A 20,309-nucleotide genomic window follows, 5' to 3' on the forward strand; every position below is an offset into this window, starting at 1 on the left:
GTTTCTAGACCAACTGATTTATCTACATCTATTAATTTCCCTCAAATTCTCAAAGCAGCAGCAGGTTCTCATCACACTTTTCCTTTAAACTTCTCCACATTGGAAATTATTTTCTGGTCTCAGAAACTCTGAAATTCTGTGTTTGGAAAACTTTGGTGAAATGCTTTATAGGAATCAAGTGGGATGAGGAAACTCCAAAAAGTGTGTGTTAAAGGGACTTCAAACTATATGGGGTTACTGGTCTGCTTGGTGGTTAAAACTTTTCCTCTGTGTTTTGATCTCAGGGCATATGTGATGCCAAAATTTCATTGGAGTTACATGTTCAAGGAATGACTGGATGTGGCACTCAGTGCTCTGGTCTGGTTGAGGTGGTGGTGATTGGTCACAAGTTGGACTTGATGATCTTGGAGGTGTTTTCTATCCTAAATGATGCCCTGATTCTGCATTGGCCTTGTGGAGGAAAGTCCTGTGGATCCTTCAGAGATGTTCTGGCCACGCTGGGATTTTGGGCCCACAGTGCTCATGCTCTTTGCACAAGGTCTAATACTTGCAATTAGGGCAGGAACCACCAAAAATAGGTGAATTCTGCATTTATCCTCAAGATTTGTGTTTCTCCTCAAGATTCCAGCTGCTGGTACTTGGGAATTATCTCTGGGAATACCCTCCAGACTCCTTAACTCAGTGTCCTCAGCTGCCCTGTTTTATGGGTGGAGCTTTTCTGCCCTGATTTCTGTCATCTTTGAATCAGCTGAGCATTACCTTCTTCTTCTTGGATTTAAAACATCCTTAATGAATTTTTAGTGTGCACAACTGGTATTTTCCTTTTCTGCATCCATACAGGACATTTAGTGATAAGGCAATGGGAGCGTGCAAAACAAGATTTTAAGTAAATTTAAACTTACATTTAATATCACTTTTTTTCTTTTAGCTTTGTTCTGACACGAGATAAAAATAGGTAATAATAATTTCACCTGAAAATTTACCTTTTGCTTTGTTTGGGTTTTTTTTTTAGGTCCAGGATGGAACATTCCTGCTCTCTCCTGCTGCTCTGTGTTAGTTTTCTGTTTGCACAAGCTCTGCCACCCAATGGAACTGAATTTCCAAAACCAACCACAACAACCAGTAAGGACGTCGCTTATTTGTGGGGATGGGAGTGGGTGTGGAAAAGGACTTCTGGTGACGTATTCCTGGATAATTTTCCAGGACTTTGACCCCACTAACGTGCTCCTGATCATGCCAGGTGACCTCTGTGTTTGGTCTCCCTATGGCTGGTGCTGATGTTTTACTTTCTCTTTCCCATTTACGGGAAAAAGAGGGGAGAGCTTTGGGAGAGGTGGGGAAGCCCAGGGTGTCTCCTCCTGGCTGGATTCCAAGCTCTCCACGCCCCAGGAGCTGTCACTGTGCATCTCCAACGTGGTGGGATGGGGGCACAGATAATATGAGATAAATTATCAAATAGACAACAGGATGAACATATTTAAACATAATGAGGAACTATGACCTTTATATGAGTCCTGTGTTTTCTGATGATACAAACTGCCTAAGGCAAGGCTTGAGGAGGAGGGTAAAGTGCAGGTGTCCTGGGTAAGATTATGTCAGGTGAAAAATAGAGGGGTGTTGTTCCAAGACCTGAGAACAATCCTTTACTCACTGGTCCACCACAGCATCTTTAATTCATCCTCATTTCTGTTTTCAGAATTTCTTCCTCTTCCTTCAAGCCCTCCTACAACCACATCCTAGCATGTAACAGTCCTGGGGAGGGGCTTGTTCAGGGGAAATGAAGTTTTTTGGAGGAAGTGTGAGGCAGTTTTTTGAGGTTTCCTGAGGCAGTTTGGATGGGGCTTGGGCAGCCTGGTCTGATGGAAGGTGTCCCTGCCCATGGCTGGGGGTGGAACAAGATGGGCTTTAAGGTCCCTTCCAACCCAAACCATTCTGTGATTTTGTGAAGATACTGATTCTATTCTGTTCTTTGATGGGGTGATGTATTTTAGTTGCACCTTGTCCTTATCCTTCATAATCCTGACTCTCTGCCTTGGAAATCCCTGTTCTGGTTAGTGGTGTTGCTCAGGCAGTGACAGTGTGTGACGCTGAGCTCCCATCAGAGAGGGATTTCTGGAGGCAGAGCTCCTCCATGCTCTTGGTTGAAGGGAGATAAAGCTGCTGATGTTCCATACAAACAGTGTGGTGAAACCTTGATAAGTTTTCAGGTGACTGTTGTTGACACCCAGTGTTTTATTGAAGGATATTCGTGCGGTTTATTTGCTTTTAATCTGCCTGTGAACTTTACACCCAAATGGAAGGAGAGCCAAGCAAGAATTAAGTGCCAGTCCTGGCTGATGGTCCTTTGAGTGTTTTGGTCCTTAGTTGTAATAATGTAAATGGAAACAGAGGAGATTTAGATCAGATATTAGACTGAAATTCTTCCTTGTGAGGGTGGTGAGGCCCTGGCACACTTCCCGGAGAAGCTGTGGCTGCCCCATCCCTGGGAGTGCTCAGGGCCAGGTGGGATGAGGGGCAAAATCTTAGTGTTGTTTTGCTCAGTGGTTTCAAAACAAACAAATTACTGCTATAAATAGAGACTTAGCTAAGTGTAAATATGCTAATTAATTGGTCTGCTGAAGTGTTGTCAAGTAGCTGTTGGCCCCTGCTTCTTGTCTGGCACCTGGAGCAGCAGAAAAACAAGTTACTAATATTGGTCTGAATATGTAAGAATATGGGAATTGAGAAAGGGAAGTAACTTGTAAGTGGTGTGACTTCCCAGAATTTTAATACCATGAGCACAAAGGGAGTTTTGCCATCGATGTTGTTCATCTTCAGTGCTTAATTCGAAATCGTGTTGCATTTAAGTGTGATAATATGGATAAGAGTAATCTAATCATCCACATTTTAATTAAATCTTAATTTCAGTGATATGATTTAGAAATGATTAGTATGACTAAACTGTTTTTCCTAAATATCAAAGCCTTCCTTGCTTTGCAGTGAGGAGCAAGGAAGGGTTTTGTCTGACAGACAAGTACACTCTGAAAAGACAATGCTGCAGAAAATGTTCCAAGATAATAGGATTATCTAACACATTTGATAGCCATTGAACTAATAGGGTATTTTTTAATACAAAAATAAAGATTTTTGATTGAAGCATAAAGAAAACTCCATTTAAAAGACTCTGAAAAGAACTAAAGGTTCCTAAAAAAAAAAAATCCATCTCTCCATGGTAATTTCATGAGTGATCCCAAAAGATAAGATGCTTTTGATTCTAAAAGGAATAGTTATAATTCGTTGCATATCATTATTTTAGCTGACTTGATTTTTTAAAACATTTGCTGAATTAAAATGCCAGCTTTATTCTTATTTTAAACATGGTTGCCCAGTCTGGATGGCTCCATTTTTAGCACTTCTGCCATTTTGCTTTTTACAAGAGTACCATGAAATTGCCACCATGAAATTTCCCTTTCATAAAATGAAAATATTCTGGGATTTATTGCACTGCAATTTAGTGGAGAAATTGCCCTGACATTTACTCAAATTATTCAGCTGTATTAAAAAAGTATAAAGCAAAGAATCCCAGAATAGTTTGGATTGGAAGTGACCTTAAAGATCATCTCGTTCCAACTTCCAAGCCAGTATTTATTTATTTGTATTTGTATAAATAAATATAAATATATATTTCAAATAGATACAACTTTATGCTCTCAAATAGGTGTTACAGACTATTTATACCTGACACTGTCCATAGCATTCACACAACTCCTGGTAACTCAAATATTAATTAGTTCTCCAGTATTAATCATAGTCAGGATTGTTTCAGTTCCTCTTGTATTTTTACTTATAAAGTAGTTTAAATGTGGAAGCAGCCTGGGAATTGCAGTTGTAAAGCTTTTAAAACCTTTCCAAATGTTTAAATTCCTTTAGTATTTACTCAGTGAGTGTTTCATGGGGTTTGTGCCCATCTTTACAATTCCTTTCCCAAAGCAATGTATGAACATGCAGAGGGAATGAGTTTATCGGGTGAGTTGGAGTTTGAAAGGCAGCAAATGGGGCAGCTTTGGGTGCCCATTTAATGCTGGTTTAAACTGTCAGAAAGTCAGTGAGTATCTTTGAAGATAGGATTATTTACCCCTCTGCTCTGCTCTGCTGAGACCCCTCCTGCAGAGCTGCCTCCAGCTCTGGGGTGACTAATTGTGGTCTTCCAGGACCTAAAGGGGCTCCAAGAGAGCTGGAGGGGGACTTTGGACAAGGGCCTGGAGTTACAGGACAAGGGGGAATGATTTAAACTGCCAGAGGGCAGGGTTAGATGGAATATTGGGAAGAAATTCCTCCCTGTGAGGGTGGTGAGGCCCTGGCACAGGTTGCCCAGAGAAGCTGTGGCTGCCCCATCCCTGGAAGTGTCCAAGGCCAGGTTGGACGGGGCTTGGAGCAACCTGGGCTAGTGGAAGGTGTCCCTGCCCATGGCAGGGGGGAAACTGAGATGGTCTTTAGGTCCCTTCCAACCCAAACCATTCTGGGGTTCTGTGATAGCCAGAATAGGACCCAGAGGTGGCACTTCCATGCTGGACTCGTGGTGCTTGTTTCATGTCAAAACTGAGGCAGCATCAGAAAATGAAATTTTGACGAAGGAATCTGGCTCATTTTCCTTGCTATTTAAATGCCAAAGGGATGCTTTGCTGGTAGATACTCAATTTCAAGAATTAATTTGAAAAGCAGAACTTCAAAAATAGGTGGTTTTGGATTGAGGTTTGGACTAGATGACTTTTAAATGTCCCTTACATCCCAGACTGTTCAGTGATTCTGTGACTGCAGTGGCAGGTGGGCTGTGCTTGCTTTGGCTGAGTGTGATTCAGCTCTGAGGTGTTAAACACAGGCACCATTACTGCATTTACTGCTGCTTGCCTTCTGTGTTCTGCGTGCTCTGGGCACTGGTTTCCCTTCCCTACATGCCTTTTTCCTTTGCCCTTCCTTTATTTAATATTTTTTTCTAATTTGGGTTTGTGTTTCATATGTACCAAACACAAATCCTGGTTATCAGCTGCATATCAGCTGCTTCCTTTCTGCAGCCAAGACATGGCAGGGTTGGGGTTTTCCCTTCCAAAAATAGCGTGAGCGGGCTTAGTGTGGACTTTGTGATATCCCCTGTTTGATAGGTTTGTGATATCTCTGTTTTTTGAGAAGAAGATCAGATTGTGCATAAATAGAGCTGCTGTTCTGGGATTTCTCCTGTGCTCTGATAAACAAGATCTTGTCTGTTCTTTGTCAATCACCGAAGGATTTCAGGTACCTGATGTGCTGGTGAGGGCAAACCACACACCTTGTCTTGCTTACTTGCTTTACAGGAAGGGGAAAAAGGTGTTTTAAACACGGTTTTGTTCATGGGCCTTCTTACCCTTCATGTCCTGCTTAAAGAGGAAACAATCCAGGGATGAAGAGAATCAAAAGTTTGGGAGGGAGCATCACGGGGCAGTTACTGCTCTGCACACACTGCTGTTGGTTCCCTTTTTTTCTTGGGGGCTGCTTTGGTTTTGACACATGTGGGAAGTGGGAACATCCTCACACTGAAGGAAATGCTGATACATTTCCAGGAAGAGCCCTGGGCCAACAGCACCAGGAATGACACTGGGAAGGACCCGTGAGTCAGCCTGGGGGGTGGCAGGGGAAGCCCAAGGGGTTGTCAGCACCCTCCTGGTGATAATCCCCCTCTGTCTCAAGATGAAAGTCATTGTTTCATTATATCTCTAAAAAAAATACCCTTGGGAGGATCTTTGTTGTATGGCTGCAAAGATAAATCCCTGTGGTTTTGGGCCACAGCTCTTGGAGTGGGAGCAGTGGAAAAGTTTCCCTGACAGTGGCTGCAGTAGAGATCTGGTTTGGAGGATCTGCCTCTTCACTGTGCATTTTTCCCAGGGTTTGGTCATTAATTTTTGAAGAGGCACTGATTAAAAATTTATTTCAGGTCTGTGTTTCAGTCTCCCCTTAAATCCCACTTGGTCTGTAGGCAGGTGTGTTGGCCAAAGATTTTTCAGCCTCAGAGTCTACAGTGGCCTAAGCCCAGTTGGAACTTTCTCGTACAATTTTCAGGCTACATTTATATCAATGCAGATATTAAAGAAAATACAGGTAATAAAGAAAGCTGTTTAAAACCACAGATGCAGGGGGTGAAGCTGTTGGTGAGCAACTGCAAGGCTTTGAGAACAGATGTGTCCATGTACAAGAAAGAGGGGGCTTTTTGTGGGGTTTGACCTAATTTACTTGTGAAATGGTAGGAGGAGAGGTGAGATCTTGGGGCAGGGAATTGCCTCAGTCGTGGCAGAGGTTCTCTGTCCTCAGCTAAAGAAATGGAGGCAGTAATTTGACAGGAGGTTGAATGTCTCTTGTGCTGGGTTGGATTGAGGCTTTCAGTGTTTGCTGGGAATCAGTTTTCCAAAGACACCCCAGAAATGTGGTGTGAGGTACATCAGTTCTCTGAAAGGACCAGATGGGTGATTTTTTGTGTTGTGTAATGGACTGAGGGAAATTTTAAATCCCTTGTGATGCAAACTTGTTGTTTTTCCTCCCTCATGTCATGAGTCTTGATATGGAGCCAAAGAGAACTAACACAAACCCCCTAAATCCCGGAGGGTTCCAGGATACTGAGTCTGAAATTTCTAAGCTCCAGAAGTGTCTTCATTTTGTATGTGGGGGACAAAAGTATGTATTTTTTTTGTTTGTTTCTCTGTCAGCCTTTGGTTTCCATGCAGAGTTGCTCAACACCCCACAGAAAGTGTTCATCTGTCTCTGGTGATTCATGTTCATCCAGACACTCCTTCCAATAGTGATTTTCTGAAACCCTGCCAAGTCATGGTTTCTGATTACAATTTTGTCATGCCTGTCACTTTTTGTCTTTATACACCACTTAAATGTCAGGTTTTGTGCATTTTATTGCCTTTCCTTTCTTTGTATTATTGTGTTGACTTAAGAGATCTTCTTTCCTTGGATGTCCCTAGTTTACCTGTGCCTCTAAAGGAGTTTTTTCCATGCCCAGATACCCTCTTTGAGCATCCAGAGAGTTCCCAGCTGCTCACAGGACACCAGCCAACGTATGGTTTTGCAGGAGTGAATTCCAGACAGTTGGTTGATCCATTTCCTTTCTAAAATTTTGCAGGTGTTATATACTCCTAAATATCTTATAGAATCATGGAATGGTTTGGGTTGGAAGGGACCTTAAAGATGATCTCATCCACCCTGTGCCATGGGCAGGAACACCTTCCACTAGCCCAAGTTGCTCCAACCTGGCCTTGGACACTTGCAGGGATGGAGCAGCCACAGCTTCTCTGGGCAACCTGGGCCAGGGCCTCCCCACCCTCACAGGGGAACAATTTCCTCCTGATATTCCACCTAATCCTGCCTTCAGGCAGCTTTTAAACACTGTAGAAATGGTAAAAAACTCATTTAGAAGTGTGTAAATGCAGTTTAAAAGGGAAGTAATACACCACACCAGCAGCAACCAAAATTGCCTTAATTTTGGAATCATGGTTGTAGGGTTGTGTTTTGCTTCCTGAAGGTTCAGGCTGGAAGTTTTGCTTCCTTAAATAAAACATGGTGGGTTTTTCATGATTTTAATGTGTTATATATTGAATTATTCAGTAGAATTAAAAGGTTACAGAAGCATAATGAAAGTGAGAGAGTCACATACATAAAACACTGTTAACAGAAGGGTGAGACTCAGAGTTTATACCAGATATAGCAAAGATATATTTTTTAATCTCCATTCCGAGTATTTGTTGAACATGTCATTATTCCTACTTGTTTTTATATATAAGTGAATAAAATCTGTATGAAAGGTGGCATTCTTGGGTGATTTGTCTCTAGTTGAGAAACAGCTGATGCACATAAGGGCATCAAATCTTTAATAGTCTTCAAATTCGGCCTAAAACCTTATACCTGTTCAACTTTCTCTGAGAACACGTAAATTCTTTGCTTAACTAATAATTAAAAAAAAATATATCCTTGATTTTTCTCAGCAGGAGGTGGTGCAGTTGTTAAAAAAGAGAAAAAGGGGAGGAAAAAAGAGGAAATGTAAAATAAAAATTGAACTTTCAAGCTAAGCATGAAAAGTTAAAAGGAGGGGGGAAGAGAAGTTGTAAAAAAAAAAATAAAATTGAACTTTAACTATGAGCTTTGCCTATAATTTTGATTATTGTGTAGAACCACGGATTATTGATGCTCCAGGCACAGTTTCTGTACCATCTGAGGAAGCCTGTGTCAATATTTCGTGTTGTGTTCGATCCACAGACTCCACCGAAGAGAACAACTTGCACAAGGACCTGCTCACTTCTCTGCTGATTCTGGGCCTGGTTGTCATCATCTTCCTGGTGCTGGTTGGGTATTTTTTCAGGTAGGTGTGTGTGGGGCCGTGCAGGCAGCAGTAGCTCAGCCCCGTTTCGATGTGACCTCACGAGGAAGCGAAAGGCGCGCGGGGAGAGGCAGAACCTGCAGCGCAGACCACGGGCTGCGACACGGGGAACATGAACAGAAAGAGTTTCTCTAGAATTACGTGGTTGGTGAAATAATGGTGTGGGGAGAACTCTGGTTGCCTACCAGCGGCGTTGCTCAGATGACCTGGTGTCTGTGTTTCAGGTTCAGGAGACACAGGAAAGCTGTTGTGACCTCCGGGGACAAAAAGATGCCAAACGGGATCTTGGAAGAACAAGGTATGGAGAGATTTGCTTTTCGGTTTGTTTGTGTGCACACCCCCTCGTTCTCTAGTTCAGAATTATTTACTTATATCTCCTTATATTTATAGTATAAGTTACAGGATTGTTGTTAAAGTGAAAATAGTTTGAAAAAATAGAATCCCAGAATGGTTTGGGTTGGAAGGACCTTAAAGCTCATCTTATTCCACCCCCCTGCCATGGGCAGGGGCACCTTCCACTAGACCAGGTTACTCCAAGCCCTGTCCAACCTGGCCTTGGAATAGAGATCCATATTTAAATATGTCTATATATAATCTTAACTTTCAGTTTTTGGTTTTAAATAATATTCACTTCAAGCTGTGATACAGCAAATGTTTCTTTGTAAATGTTTTTTGGGCTCTTTATAGATGTTTTAGTAGGATGCCAACTGAGGTTAAGGTTTCTGACACTGATATTTGTATTTAGAGAAAGAATTGCAGAATTACTTCTTCAAATGGGGAAAAAAGGGGCCTTAACTCTTTGTGAAATTACTGGCTGGTTCCTGAGTGTGAAGATAAATCAACGGGGTGAAATAGGGCAGCATTTTAAGCTAATGGCACTAAAATAAAACACTCTGAGAGTTAAAAATGTTTTCCTCTGGCTTTTTAATTGTTCTGGGTTTGTTTCTGTGCCCAGGGAGCCCCCTGGGTGCGTCACTCTGTGGGGCTCAGCTCAAACCCAGCAAACACAGAGGGGCTGGACAAGTTATTTTAGCCATAACCAAGAGAAAAATGATAAATTTAATGATAAAAATAATCAATCTGTGTTTTGTGGAAGTTCCACTGGGCTATGTGTGACCTAACAAGTGGGTTAAACAGAGTGGCAGTCAGAGGGAAAGTCAAACCTCTAAATACACCCCTCAGCTTCCTGCTCTGCTGGGGCTTGAAATAAGGAGCAACAGATACACCAGTCTTGCTGCAGAGTTTCTGGTGGCTGCCAAGTTAAAGATAAGGGGTTTTTTTTATTATTTTTGTTTCCCCTTCACAAGTGAAATAATCTCACAGCATCTCTTTGGTGATAGATGCCAAAAGCTGTCCCTGCAGTCCCTGCTCTCTCTCAGCAGAATGAACTTTCTCCTTTTCTAAATAAAACTTGGTCACATTTTAATCCAGTGTAAATACAGAAATCGTTCATTTCACCAGGTTCTTCTTGATATGATTAAGTTCTCAAAGCAACTTCTTGGCTTATTATTTGGTTTTTTATTTCCTTTAAATCAACTTTATCACCAGCTGAAGTCTCACGTGAGAAGTTTGTTTTGGCATCTTCCAGCGTAAAGATGAATTTGTAGTTGGAAATATCTTGGTCTCTGTTGCTCTGGACGTGCCTTTAACATGCACTTCCCTTGTCCTGACAGAACAGCAACGGGTCATGTTGCTCAGCAGGTCTCCCTCAGGCCCGAAGAAGTATTTTCCTATTCCGGTGGAAAATCTAGAGGAGGAAATACGGATACGCTCAGCAGACGAAGGGAAACTCTTCCGGGAGGAGTTTAATGTGAGTTCTCAGACACTGGTTAGGCAGATTGATGGCCAAAAGCTGTGAGGGGGAACCAAAATATCTGCAAATATTAGTATTTCTTCTAAGTGTTTGGTGGTGGTGTCTCAGAGCCTCAGCACTGAGAGTGTGTGGTACCATTCACAGGGGCCCTGCCACATGGGGTGACCCTTTATCTGGGCAAAATCTGGAATTTAACTGCTTTATAATGCTAAATTGGTATTGTATGAACTATTTGACACTTGTGGTAATGTTTAAAGAAGGTGTTTAGTGTTTGCCTGAAAGCTGGAGGAGAGGAACATTGAACATGAACCTCTAGCACTGATTTTCTTGATGGTGGCGGAGGGTTTTTTGGGTGAGTCTGAGTGTTTCATCTCTATGGGAAGTACTTAGAGGAGAACACAGAGTGTGTGGCCTTTAATATCACCCTGGTGAGGTTTGACTTTTTTTTTTTCCCCTGCTAATTTGATTTTTTGCTCTTTGTTATCATCCCATCACTTCCTTATTTGCAGCTCCTGTGCCCTAACACAGTTTCTATGAAGAAGCTCAAATTTTAGGGTTTCCCTTTAAACTGTTGCCTTGGTCTGTATTTTCTACCCACAACCTGAGCTGCAGCCACATGTGGTCATGCAGATGAGTTGTACCTCAAGTCTGTGGTGACCTGGGCCACTTCCTATGGAGAAATACAATGGGACAAGTCTGCATTTGGGGCCTTTTCCATACTTTCCATTATTTCTTTTCATTATTCCTTTTCATTTTCCTCCACAGCAGAAGCAAGTTGTTCAGAGCAGTAGCTTAAATGTCAAGCAGGGATTTGTGAAAGCACGTGTTGATTAGACAGGCTGTTGAGTTACCTCCTTAATTGGGAGCATATTTATATCTGCAATTTGTTTGATGATATCTTTAAAACACATAATTTTCCCTTATCAGAGAGGGAGCATTGTGGAGATATTTATCAAAGCTGACAAAATGAATGCGAAAACTATCTTGACAAGGTGTGTACTGGTGGATTTTGACTCTCCTGATTAATTTGCTCTGCAGTTCAGAGTGAAACAAACCATCAATTTTAATTTTTAAGCGCTGTTTTGCTTGGATCATTTTCTGCCCCGTGCTGTGAGTTTGTGAGATTCTGTCTGCACACAAAAAAACTGGGGTCTGCTCCTTGTAAAGGATTGGTGGTACATGAAGTTTTCTTGATGCTTGATGTGGTTTTTTTTTTCTCCCTGCTGGAATGGATGTATGAGCTGTTTGCTCAAGCCTGAGAGGGGAAGGAAGGTGGAAAGACAGTTTGGATATCAGAGTGATTGATGTTGTAGCATAAAGCAGGAAGACTGACACACAGAGGTTTGTTCTGCAGCACTGGAAGGAAAGGGGCTGATAAATCATGTCTCCCTTCAGGAGACACATGTGTGTGATGACCCCTCCTGCAGAGCATCCCCCAGCACACAGCACTCACATGCCCCTGGACTCAGCTCCATCCTCCCACTTGCTGAGGTCACACCTGGATCTGCCCCATGAGGCCACAGCTGCCAAATCCTACAAGTTTTCCAGAGTCTTCCCCTTTGCACAATCCTTTTGGTGGGAGCTGCTGAGCTGTGGTGGAGCCTGACTGGCCCAGGTTGCCCAGAGAAGCTGTGGCTTCCCCGTTCCTGGAAGTGTCCAAAGCCAGGTTGGATGGGGCTTGGAGCAACCTGGGCTAGTGGAAGGTGTCCCTGCCCATGGCAGGGGGGTGGGACCGGATGGGCTTTAAGGTTCCTTCCAACCCAAACCGTTCTGTAATTCTGTGATCCTGTGCTGAGGATACACCAGGGATCTCTGCCCATGGTGGTTTTTGCTTCACATGGCCTGATCCAACACATCAAGGGGTCAGGCATCTCTGGGAATGCAGATTCAGGGTCTCCAGTGTGAATTTGAAGCATATTGGCAAGTCCTGTGAGCCAGCAGTGGCCTGGGATGTGCATCAGCCAAAAAAGTTTGGTCCCAAGTGATTTCATTTTTTTTTTTTTTGTAAGAGTAAAGTAAGTGCTGATAGATGAAGACATGCAGGAGGCAGAAAGGATTTTTGAGGACAGTTCTCTTAGATTTATGTACCTAATGGTGTTCTCGAGTACCTTTGAATTTGTCCTTAAAGCCCAAATTACCCTTAAGAGGCACTTTGCACTCCTTGTACACCAACCAAAATAGCAGAGGCTCCTGCTACTCTCAGTTGCTTCCTTTTTTGTTATGTGATTCCTTTGTGCATGTTGGGCACAGGGAAGAGTGTTTTCTTTCTTCATAGGAACGAAAGGAAAGAATGTAAATAAAACCCCGTTCCTTTCTGTAAGGCCCCTTACCTCTGTTTATCATCCCTAATGGAGCATGAGCTGGATGTTGGAAGTTTGGCATGAGTGGCTTATTGCCTTGATTTTCTGAGAATAATTACTGGAAAACTTCCTGTAAGGATTTGCTGTTGAAATTTTAATTTTGACTCGATTAAGAAATCCCTGTGGCTCATTTAGTGGAAAATAAAGAAGAAGATTATGCTGCTGGGTTGAGCCTCTCAGAAGCTTCAGTGAGATTTTCTGGTTCCTGGGAAGTGGGGGCAGATCACAGTGTGGTGCAGCAGATGACCCAGTGCCACCAGGACTCAGTTCCTCGTGACTGGGGGGTGATGGAGAGGACGTGGTGAGGTGCAACCTCGATGAATCATATCCTGCACAAAGGGTGGGAGCTGGAACTGGGCTGTGCCCTGGAACTGGGGTTCACCACCCACCCTGGAGCTTCCTACGGAGATGGCAGGGCCTTGCAGGGGTCAGGAGCAGGGGATGGAGAGATAATTTTGCCCAAGATAATTACTTCTCATCCATTTTTCACATAAAGATGCAGAACTTCTGTGACTGTTTGTTGGGAATTTGATGCCCGACTTTATTTGAAGAAATCATGTTTAAAGAGATAATTATTTCATAGAATCAGTGGTTTGGGTTAGAAGGGATCTTAAAGATCATCTAGTTCCAAACTCTTCCATGGGCAGGGACATCTTCCACTACTTGTTTTCATACAAAACTTAAGTTTGTGTGGTTTATAAATCATAAATGTATTTCAATCAGCAAAATAGTCTAATTATATACCACGGTCTTCGTTCAAACAAGGAATTAAGCAGTTTACTAAAAACAGCTTTCTTTCTCAAGCCTTTTTTAACCTTTTTTCTTCTTTCTTTCACATTCACAGGTTTAAGTGACATAAAAAAAAAAAGCAAAATAAAACAACAACCCAAACCCACAAATGCACACTGCTGTTTCCTCTGTGGTGGTGAAGTCCTCCCCACACCCCCACTTATCCTATGTCACCCTGGCAACACCATTGCTGTTTTCAAGGGGGAATTCCAAGCCCTGCCCTCTGCCAGCCAAGCAGGGATGATTTGAGCTGTACCATCGCTCACCACTTTTTCCCCTTGCCCTGTGTGACTCAAGCTGGGTGGTGGGAGGTGGAAAAGTTGGGAGAAGGTGGTTGTGCATTCCCAAACCACTGGGATTTTACCTTGGTGGGATCCACATGCTGACACTGAGGTTTTAGGAGTTCAGTAGAAGGATCTTAATGAAATTCAGTTCTGGTTTGGTCCATTTGCAGTGGTGGCATCTCAGCAGCTTCTGCTGTGGTGATGAAGCTCCATCTTGGGCATTTCCTTGTTTTCATCTTCACCCTCTACCTCTCTTTTTACTTTTCTTTAGTTTGATTGCTTTCCAAGACTGTTTTTGTTGTGTGGTTTTTTTAAGCCTGACTAAATTTATCTGCGCTCTTAGATCTTGCTGATGACTTGCAGAATTTGACTCTTGCTCCTGCAGCATAAAAAAAAAAAACAAAAAAAAAATCACAATTTATTTTTTCTTCTCCCTTTCAGCCAGAGTTGAGCCTTCACCTGTGGCCCTGAGCAAGATGTTTGATATTTAATGTTCTTAGCAGTGAATATTAACAATCAAGCTCTATTTCTGTTGTTGAACCAACTGTTGTTGTGGGTCGTGGTGCTGTGAGTCACTGTGGACAGATGGCAGCTTCAGGCAGCAGCTCAGAGTTGAACAATTTTCTAAAGAACTGTGATCTCTGGTGGAAACAAATTTACTTATTTTTCCAAAATTTCTGAGCTCATTTTCTGTAGTGAAATCTGACAGGGTGTATTTTCCTGTTATAGAGTAATTAAAGTTATTGGGGGAAAAAAAGTTGAAATATGTTTAATTCTGTTAGATGCAAGGAACGGTGTGAAAATGCAGATTTTCTCTACCCTGTGTGCAGTCAAGAATTAATTGTTTTCTAACACACTGACTTCTGTATCTTTTTGGTTTTTTTCAGTCATTAACATCTGGATATGTGCAGGGAACATTTGAAATGGCAAACAAGGAAGAAAACAGGGAGAAGAACAGATATCCCAACATCCTGCCATGTAAGACATTCCCTTTTGTTTTAAATGGGACAATTAATTTGACACTGAGCAGGCTGGTTGTAGTGGGTTTTGCTGAAAGTATTCAATTAATAACAATTTTGCTGGTCACAAATGCTCTTCATACATTGTATGTGTCCAACCTGTCTGGTTTGTGACATGTCTCTAGTAGTGGTTTAGGAACTCTGTGCTTATCCAGGCCTCCTGCTTGCAAAGAAATAACATATTTCAGAGTGATTAACCTGCTTGTTTTCTTTCAGATGATCATTCCAGAGTGATTTTGACCCAAATTGATGGAGTCCCAGCTTCAGACTACATTAATGCATCATATATAGATGTAAGCTGACATTTGCCACTGCAAACTTTGTGACCTAAATAAGTATTTCTCTGCTAATGCGTGTTGCCATTCCATTTTTTAACTGATATTTATTTCCACAGGGTTATAAAGAAAAGAATAAATTCATAGCAGCACAAGGTAACTTATTCTCGTTTCTCTGTTCTGTACATTTTAGAGCTGAAGTTTCATTTTAGACGTGTTTTAAAGGTTATTTTCAGCTGCAAGAAGTGGTCAAATATGAGGTTGGATTTAGAGGTCACAGTTGAAGTTCAGCTGAAGTGTGTGTGAGGTGACCCAGTGCCTTTAGACCTGCAGATACTGCTCTGAGCAGAGGCTCATCTTCTTCCCCCCCCGCCAAAATTGATGTCTCCTGACAATACATTCTGTGTAAGCAATCCTGCCACAGAAATCAGCATTTCCACAGGAAGTCTTGTGCTGTATTTAATCATAAATGTGGGTAACTTTGTCACTCACAATCCCAGACACAAAGCAAGAGCTGCCTCAGCCTCTCAAAATACTCCTGCACAATGAGCAGCTCCCAGACGGGGTTTGTTGTGGTCACAGGTAACGTGGACCTTGCCATGGGGAAAGTTGCAAGTAGAAATCCTAAATGTTGCTCCTGCCATTGTCTACTTAAAAGATTAAGTAATATTTAAGACTGAATACTTGGAGCCCCTTCCAGTGCCTAAAGGGGCTCCAAGAGAGCTGGAGAGGGACCTGGGACAAGGGCCTGGAGGGACAGAACAAGGGGGAATGGCTTCCCACTGCCAGAGGGCAGGGTTAGATGGGATATTGGGAAGGAATTCTTGGCTGTGAGGGTGGTGAGGCCCTGGCCCAGGCTGGCCAGAGAAGCTGTGACTGCCCCATCCCTGGAAGTGCCCAAGACCAGGTTGGACAGGGCTCGGAGCAACCTGGGATAGTAGGAGCTGTTCCTGCCCATGGCAGGGGGTGAAACTGGATGAGCTTTAAGGTCCCTTCCTAACCATTCTGTGATTCTATGAATAATATTTTAAGGGAGGAGAGATCTGCTAGAAATGTAGGCTTGGGGGCATATGATTGTGTGAAATAAAATATGGGAGTTTTTAAGGAATATGTGGTATGTTCAAAACCTGTGCAGGGTGTAGCAAACACAGGTACCCAGGATGGAGGTATTATGAATTAAATAAGTATTTCTCTGATCTGCTTGTCTCCGTACCCCTCTTGAGCATGTGTGTTCTGTCTGCAGGGCCTAAGCAAGAAACAGTCAATGACTTCTGGAGGATGATATGGGAGCAGAAGTCAGCCATTATCGTCATGTTAACCAACCTGAAAGAAAGAAAAGAGGTAAAGAACTTTCAGTTTGCTCTGGGGTGTTCCTATGTGCTCCAGAATAAGTTGGGGCTGCTCAGGCTCTGGCCAGTTGCATCTCTGACCACTTCCTTCTCTGGTCCCTGCCAGCACAGCTGAGTTTCTACTCTAAAAATGTAGTTTTGATTTCTAAAATACAAACTTCTATCAGTTGTTCTCAAGGAAGAAGTTCTGATGGCTCATTGTGTCCTGCATAGCCCAGAGCCAAAGGAAGATTTCTGTGGTTTTATCCCAGCCTAAGGCTGCACTTGTGGGTGGGTCTGGTTGGGAATGAAGATAAAAACCCCGTGCATTTTCAAAATTCTTTCTGGCACATCCACAAAACAACTAAATATTAAAGCTGCTTCATTGTAAGACTGATCCTCTTCCTTCCTGTCCCCCATTCCTCCTCTGTTACATGGATGGGCATTCCTTGTTTACTTCTTCTCAGTTCTACTTTTGCTTTATTTTCCTGCACTTTTGCTGCTGCTTGATGAAGCTCAGACATCAAAGGCAACCCACAAGGGCCCATTCCCAGTGTAAGCAGCCAGAACTGTTAATTCTGGATGTTCCTCATGATTCCAAATGACTGCCCAGAGAAGCTGTGCCTGCCTCATCCCTGGAAGTGTTCAAGGCCAGGTTGGACAGGGCTTGGAGCAACCTGGGCTAGTGGAAGGTGTCTCTGCCCATGGCAGGGGGTGGAGTAAGATGATGTTTAAGGTCCCTTCCAACCCAAAGCAGCCTGTGCTTCAGTGATTCTATGAAATAAGGTCTGCTCTGCATTTCTCACTGGCTGCACCTAAAGCTTGAAAATGGAGTCAAAATATTACAGTCCCACACATTTGGACACCCCCTCACAAAGCAGCCAAACTGAAACAAAAGCTGTGTAGGTCTGACTAGGTTAAAAAACAACTTCAAAGCTGTTCTCACCTTCTCTGCAGAAATTTAATCAGTAGCACCAGCAAGGTGTTAAAGCTGCCTTGTGCCAGATGAGAAACCCCGATATCCGTATTTGTACACCGTGTTCTCAGATAACTCCCTTTTTTTTTTAAGCGTGACCAGCAGTGAAAGCAAACTCAGCGTTACAAAATTCACTGTGGTTTTCGTGCAGGAAAAATGTTACCAGTATTGGCCTGACCAGGGGTGCTGGACTTATGGAAACATCCGTGTGTCCGTGGAGGACTGTATAGTGCTGGTGGACTACACCATCCGCAAGTTCTGCGTGCAGTCGGTGAGGAGCAGCCCCGCGCTGGGGGCTTCTTTTTAATCTTTGGAGAAAACTGGTACAATTTCAAATATTTGCTGCCAAGAAATTCAGGAAGTGGATTAAATATGTTTGCCAGTGGAGGAAGATGTGGTGCCTCTCCGGAGCGGGGCCTGCCTGCGTAACGTCCGCACGATTCATGGATTGCAAGCGGTTCTGCTGGATTTTTGTCACCGAAGGCCATGGAAAGTCATGCCTTGTGACTGCCAGGAGGGAGCACAGGAGCAGGGACTTGACTTTTTTTTTTTGGGGACGAATTGCACAGATAAATAAGTGAGCAAATTTGGGTATTTGGGGTAGGTATTCGTTGGCCAATGTCAGCCAGCATTGCAGCTTGATTTTTGTTCTGTCTGTGATCTCTAGCACAAGTTAAAGTTTTAGATCCCAACAGAGGTGGTGGGAATGGCTCTGCTCTTGTCCACAGTGTGTGGCCTCACTAGGGATCACTTTAGGCAGCAGTTGGGTATTGAAGGTGCAGCACTTCTTTCATTTTTCCTACTTAATCTGTCCAAAGCTGGCATTTGGCATCTCACAACCATGCAAATCCCGAATATTTAGACTGAATTTTGTGAGTTTTGGCTGAGGCTGCTAAAAAAAGTGTTATGAGGATTTTATGGGTGAAAAAGAACTTCACATTAGATGCATTATTAACATAAATTGTGATTCTTACTCTTTGGAGTCCTATCCTGGGATTATTCCAGTTTTCACTGCTAAGATGCATTAATAAAATGTGGTAATTTTATAAAATGTTTCTTTTTACATACACTGTAAACTTCTAATCCTCAAATCAGGCTTGAAGTGTTGCAGGAATTAAAATCATAAATAACCAGGGCAGTTTGTGTCTAAATCTTTGCATGAAAAATGAGATGTCCAACAGTGTCTGTGTGTTCCTGCAGCTTCATGATGGTTGTAAAGCTCCAAGGCTTGTCACACAGCTTCACTTCACCAGCTGGCCAGATTTTGGGGTGCCTTTCACACCTATTGGGATGCTGAAATTCCTGAAAAAAGTCAAAGCATTGAATCCTGCCCATGCTGGACCAATTGTGGTTCACTGTAGGTATGTATGTGCTCCTCAAGGCATTCTCATAGCTTGGTCTGGAGTTATATATATATATATATATATATTTGTTAGGTATAGATATATTTATTTGCATATTTATATTATTTATTTACATATTTATATTAAAGGCTAATAATATGCTGAGCTTTTTGAGAGAGAAGGGTATAAACAACTTCAAAAGATCTGTCTTTGCTGTCACTTCCATGCTCAAACAGAAGTTGTTGTTTTGTTGTTTGTGGGGTTTATAAATCCATGAGTGATATCCATTGTTTGGTACAAGTATGTTCCTTGTCAGAAAAACAGACTCATAATACAAATTTGTGACCTTTGCCACTAAATGCTCTTCTGGGAATTCATCCCCCACTTCTCCCACAGTAGAATTACAGTTTCCTATGTAAATTAGCCATTGAATACCTAAAAAGTTTGGAATAAAGACTTCATTCGAGAGACTTAAATGTTGCAATTTTAAGAATGTGCTACATGTGAATACAGAACATATTCCCACTCGTGGGTCACACACACAGGTCCTGCTGTCAAAGGCTTGTGCTAAACTATTGAAATCTTGTCTCAATGAAACCAAACCCAAACTCCAAATCAGTTTTAAGACAATAATTGCAATCTCTATAGCAACTGTAAGCTCACAAATGAACAAGAAATATCTTTTCAGGAGCAATTATTGTAATGAGTTTAGAATGAAAAGAAAAGAAGAGCAGCTTTGTCTTTCAGGGTCTTGTTTTTAAGGAAAAAAGGTTGTAGATTCATGTATTTGTCTTTTTGTTTTTCTTCCTTGTGTCAGACATCTAGAAATACTTCCTTGAAAGAGATTGTTTATCCTGACCAAGCCAGTGTTGATTTTTGGTTTACATCCAGTTCTTGCCTTGCTGGGATTCACCTTCTCTCTCGGGTGTCATAAATAAGAGGCTTGAAAAAAGTCATTCAGTGGAAAAATCAGATTTTAGTTGTCTCACAGTCTTTTCTTTGAGAAACCCACTGTATTTTTATAGGCCTTTACTATGTGTAGAGATGCATTTTGGGCTTGAGCTTTATTTGTCATTGGCAGGAAATGCTGTACTTGGCTTAATGAGCAGGATTAGAGACAAAGTAAAGGAAAATATAAAATATCTTAATTAAAATCTGCAGAAAGTTAAATATAATGGGCCAAGAGAGCACAGTGTGACCTGTGTCAGTGCTGGGGCCTCAGCTTATGTCAGAAATAAAGGAGGAGAGAGGTGACACTTAATTTCCGTTGGAGCTCAGGATGTGACACCGTTGAATTGTTGGGAAAAGGAAAGGGAAGCCCATCAGGAGTGAGTAACCATCCATTTTTAGTGAGCTTTTAGAAGAATATTACCCAGCCACTGTGACAAAACTAGCTCCATCAAAATCTCGTGGAACTTAATAAAGCACTAATTTGGCATTTGCAAGGAAAGAAGTGAAAACAAGGGCAGGGGGTGGCAGGATTTTCTGACAATTTTTTTATTCCATAAGTTTTTAGAAATAATTTTTTTTCCGTGAGCAGATGAGGATTAGCTGAGTAAGGGATACCCTGGAGGAGGTTAAGGATGGATAAAATCAGGGAAATTCTGGGACAAATGTCAAGGTTGGTGAAATTCCCAGCTTTAGGAGGGATATGCAAAGATGGAATTCAGAGCTGGTCTGAAAGAAGGGAACAAGGGGATGGAGCAAGGATGTGTAAAAAGGGATTGTGGCTTTAAAGG

The 20,309-nt window shown here is 42.3% G+C and overlaps 1 protein-coding gene across 7 annotated transcripts in view; it reads left to right on the forward strand.

Annotated features, from left to right (window-relative positions):
* PTPRE (protein tyrosine phosphatase, receptor type E) overlaps positions 1 to 20,309 on the forward strand; it is a 97,856-nt gene that overhangs the window by 62,997 nt on the left and 14,550 nt on the right. For 6 of the 7 annotated variants that reach the window (XM_017809316.1, XM_017809313.1, XM_017809317.1 and 3 more), the window contains exons 2-11: positions 1,013 to 1,122; positions 8,263 to 8,365; positions 8,608 to 8,681; positions 10,057 to 10,193; positions 14,517 to 14,607; positions 14,865 to 14,941; positions 15,043 to 15,079; positions 16,167 to 16,264; positions 17,379 to 17,498; positions 18,428 to 18,588. In XM_017809316.1, the coding sequence (XP_017664805.1) occupies positions 1,020 to 1,122; positions 8,263 to 8,365; positions 8,608 to 8,681; positions 10,057 to 10,193; positions 14,517 to 14,607; positions 14,865 to 14,941; positions 15,043 to 15,079; positions 16,167 to 16,264; positions 17,379 to 17,498; positions 18,428 to 18,588 (1,001 nt within the window). In that variant the 5' untranslated portion in view covers positions 1,013 to 1,019. Of the gene's footprint in view, positions 1 to 1,012; positions 1,123 to 8,262; positions 8,366 to 8,487; positions 8,528 to 8,607; positions 8,682 to 10,056; positions 10,194 to 14,516; positions 14,608 to 14,864; positions 14,942 to 15,042; positions 15,080 to 16,166; positions 16,265 to 17,378; positions 17,499 to 18,427; positions 18,589 to 20,309 lie in introns of those variants that run through there. The other variant, XM_017809319.1, reaches the window with a different exon arrangement.

This window comes from Lepidothrix coronata, unplaced genomic scaffold, assembly GCF_001604755.1.
Source record: "Lepidothrix coronata isolate B3197 unplaced genomic scaffold, Lepidothrix_coronata-1.0 Scaffold25, whole genome shotgun sequence".
Lineage (NCBI taxonomy): Eukaryota > Metazoa > Chordata > Aves > Passeriformes > Pipridae > Lepidothrix > Lepidothrix coronata.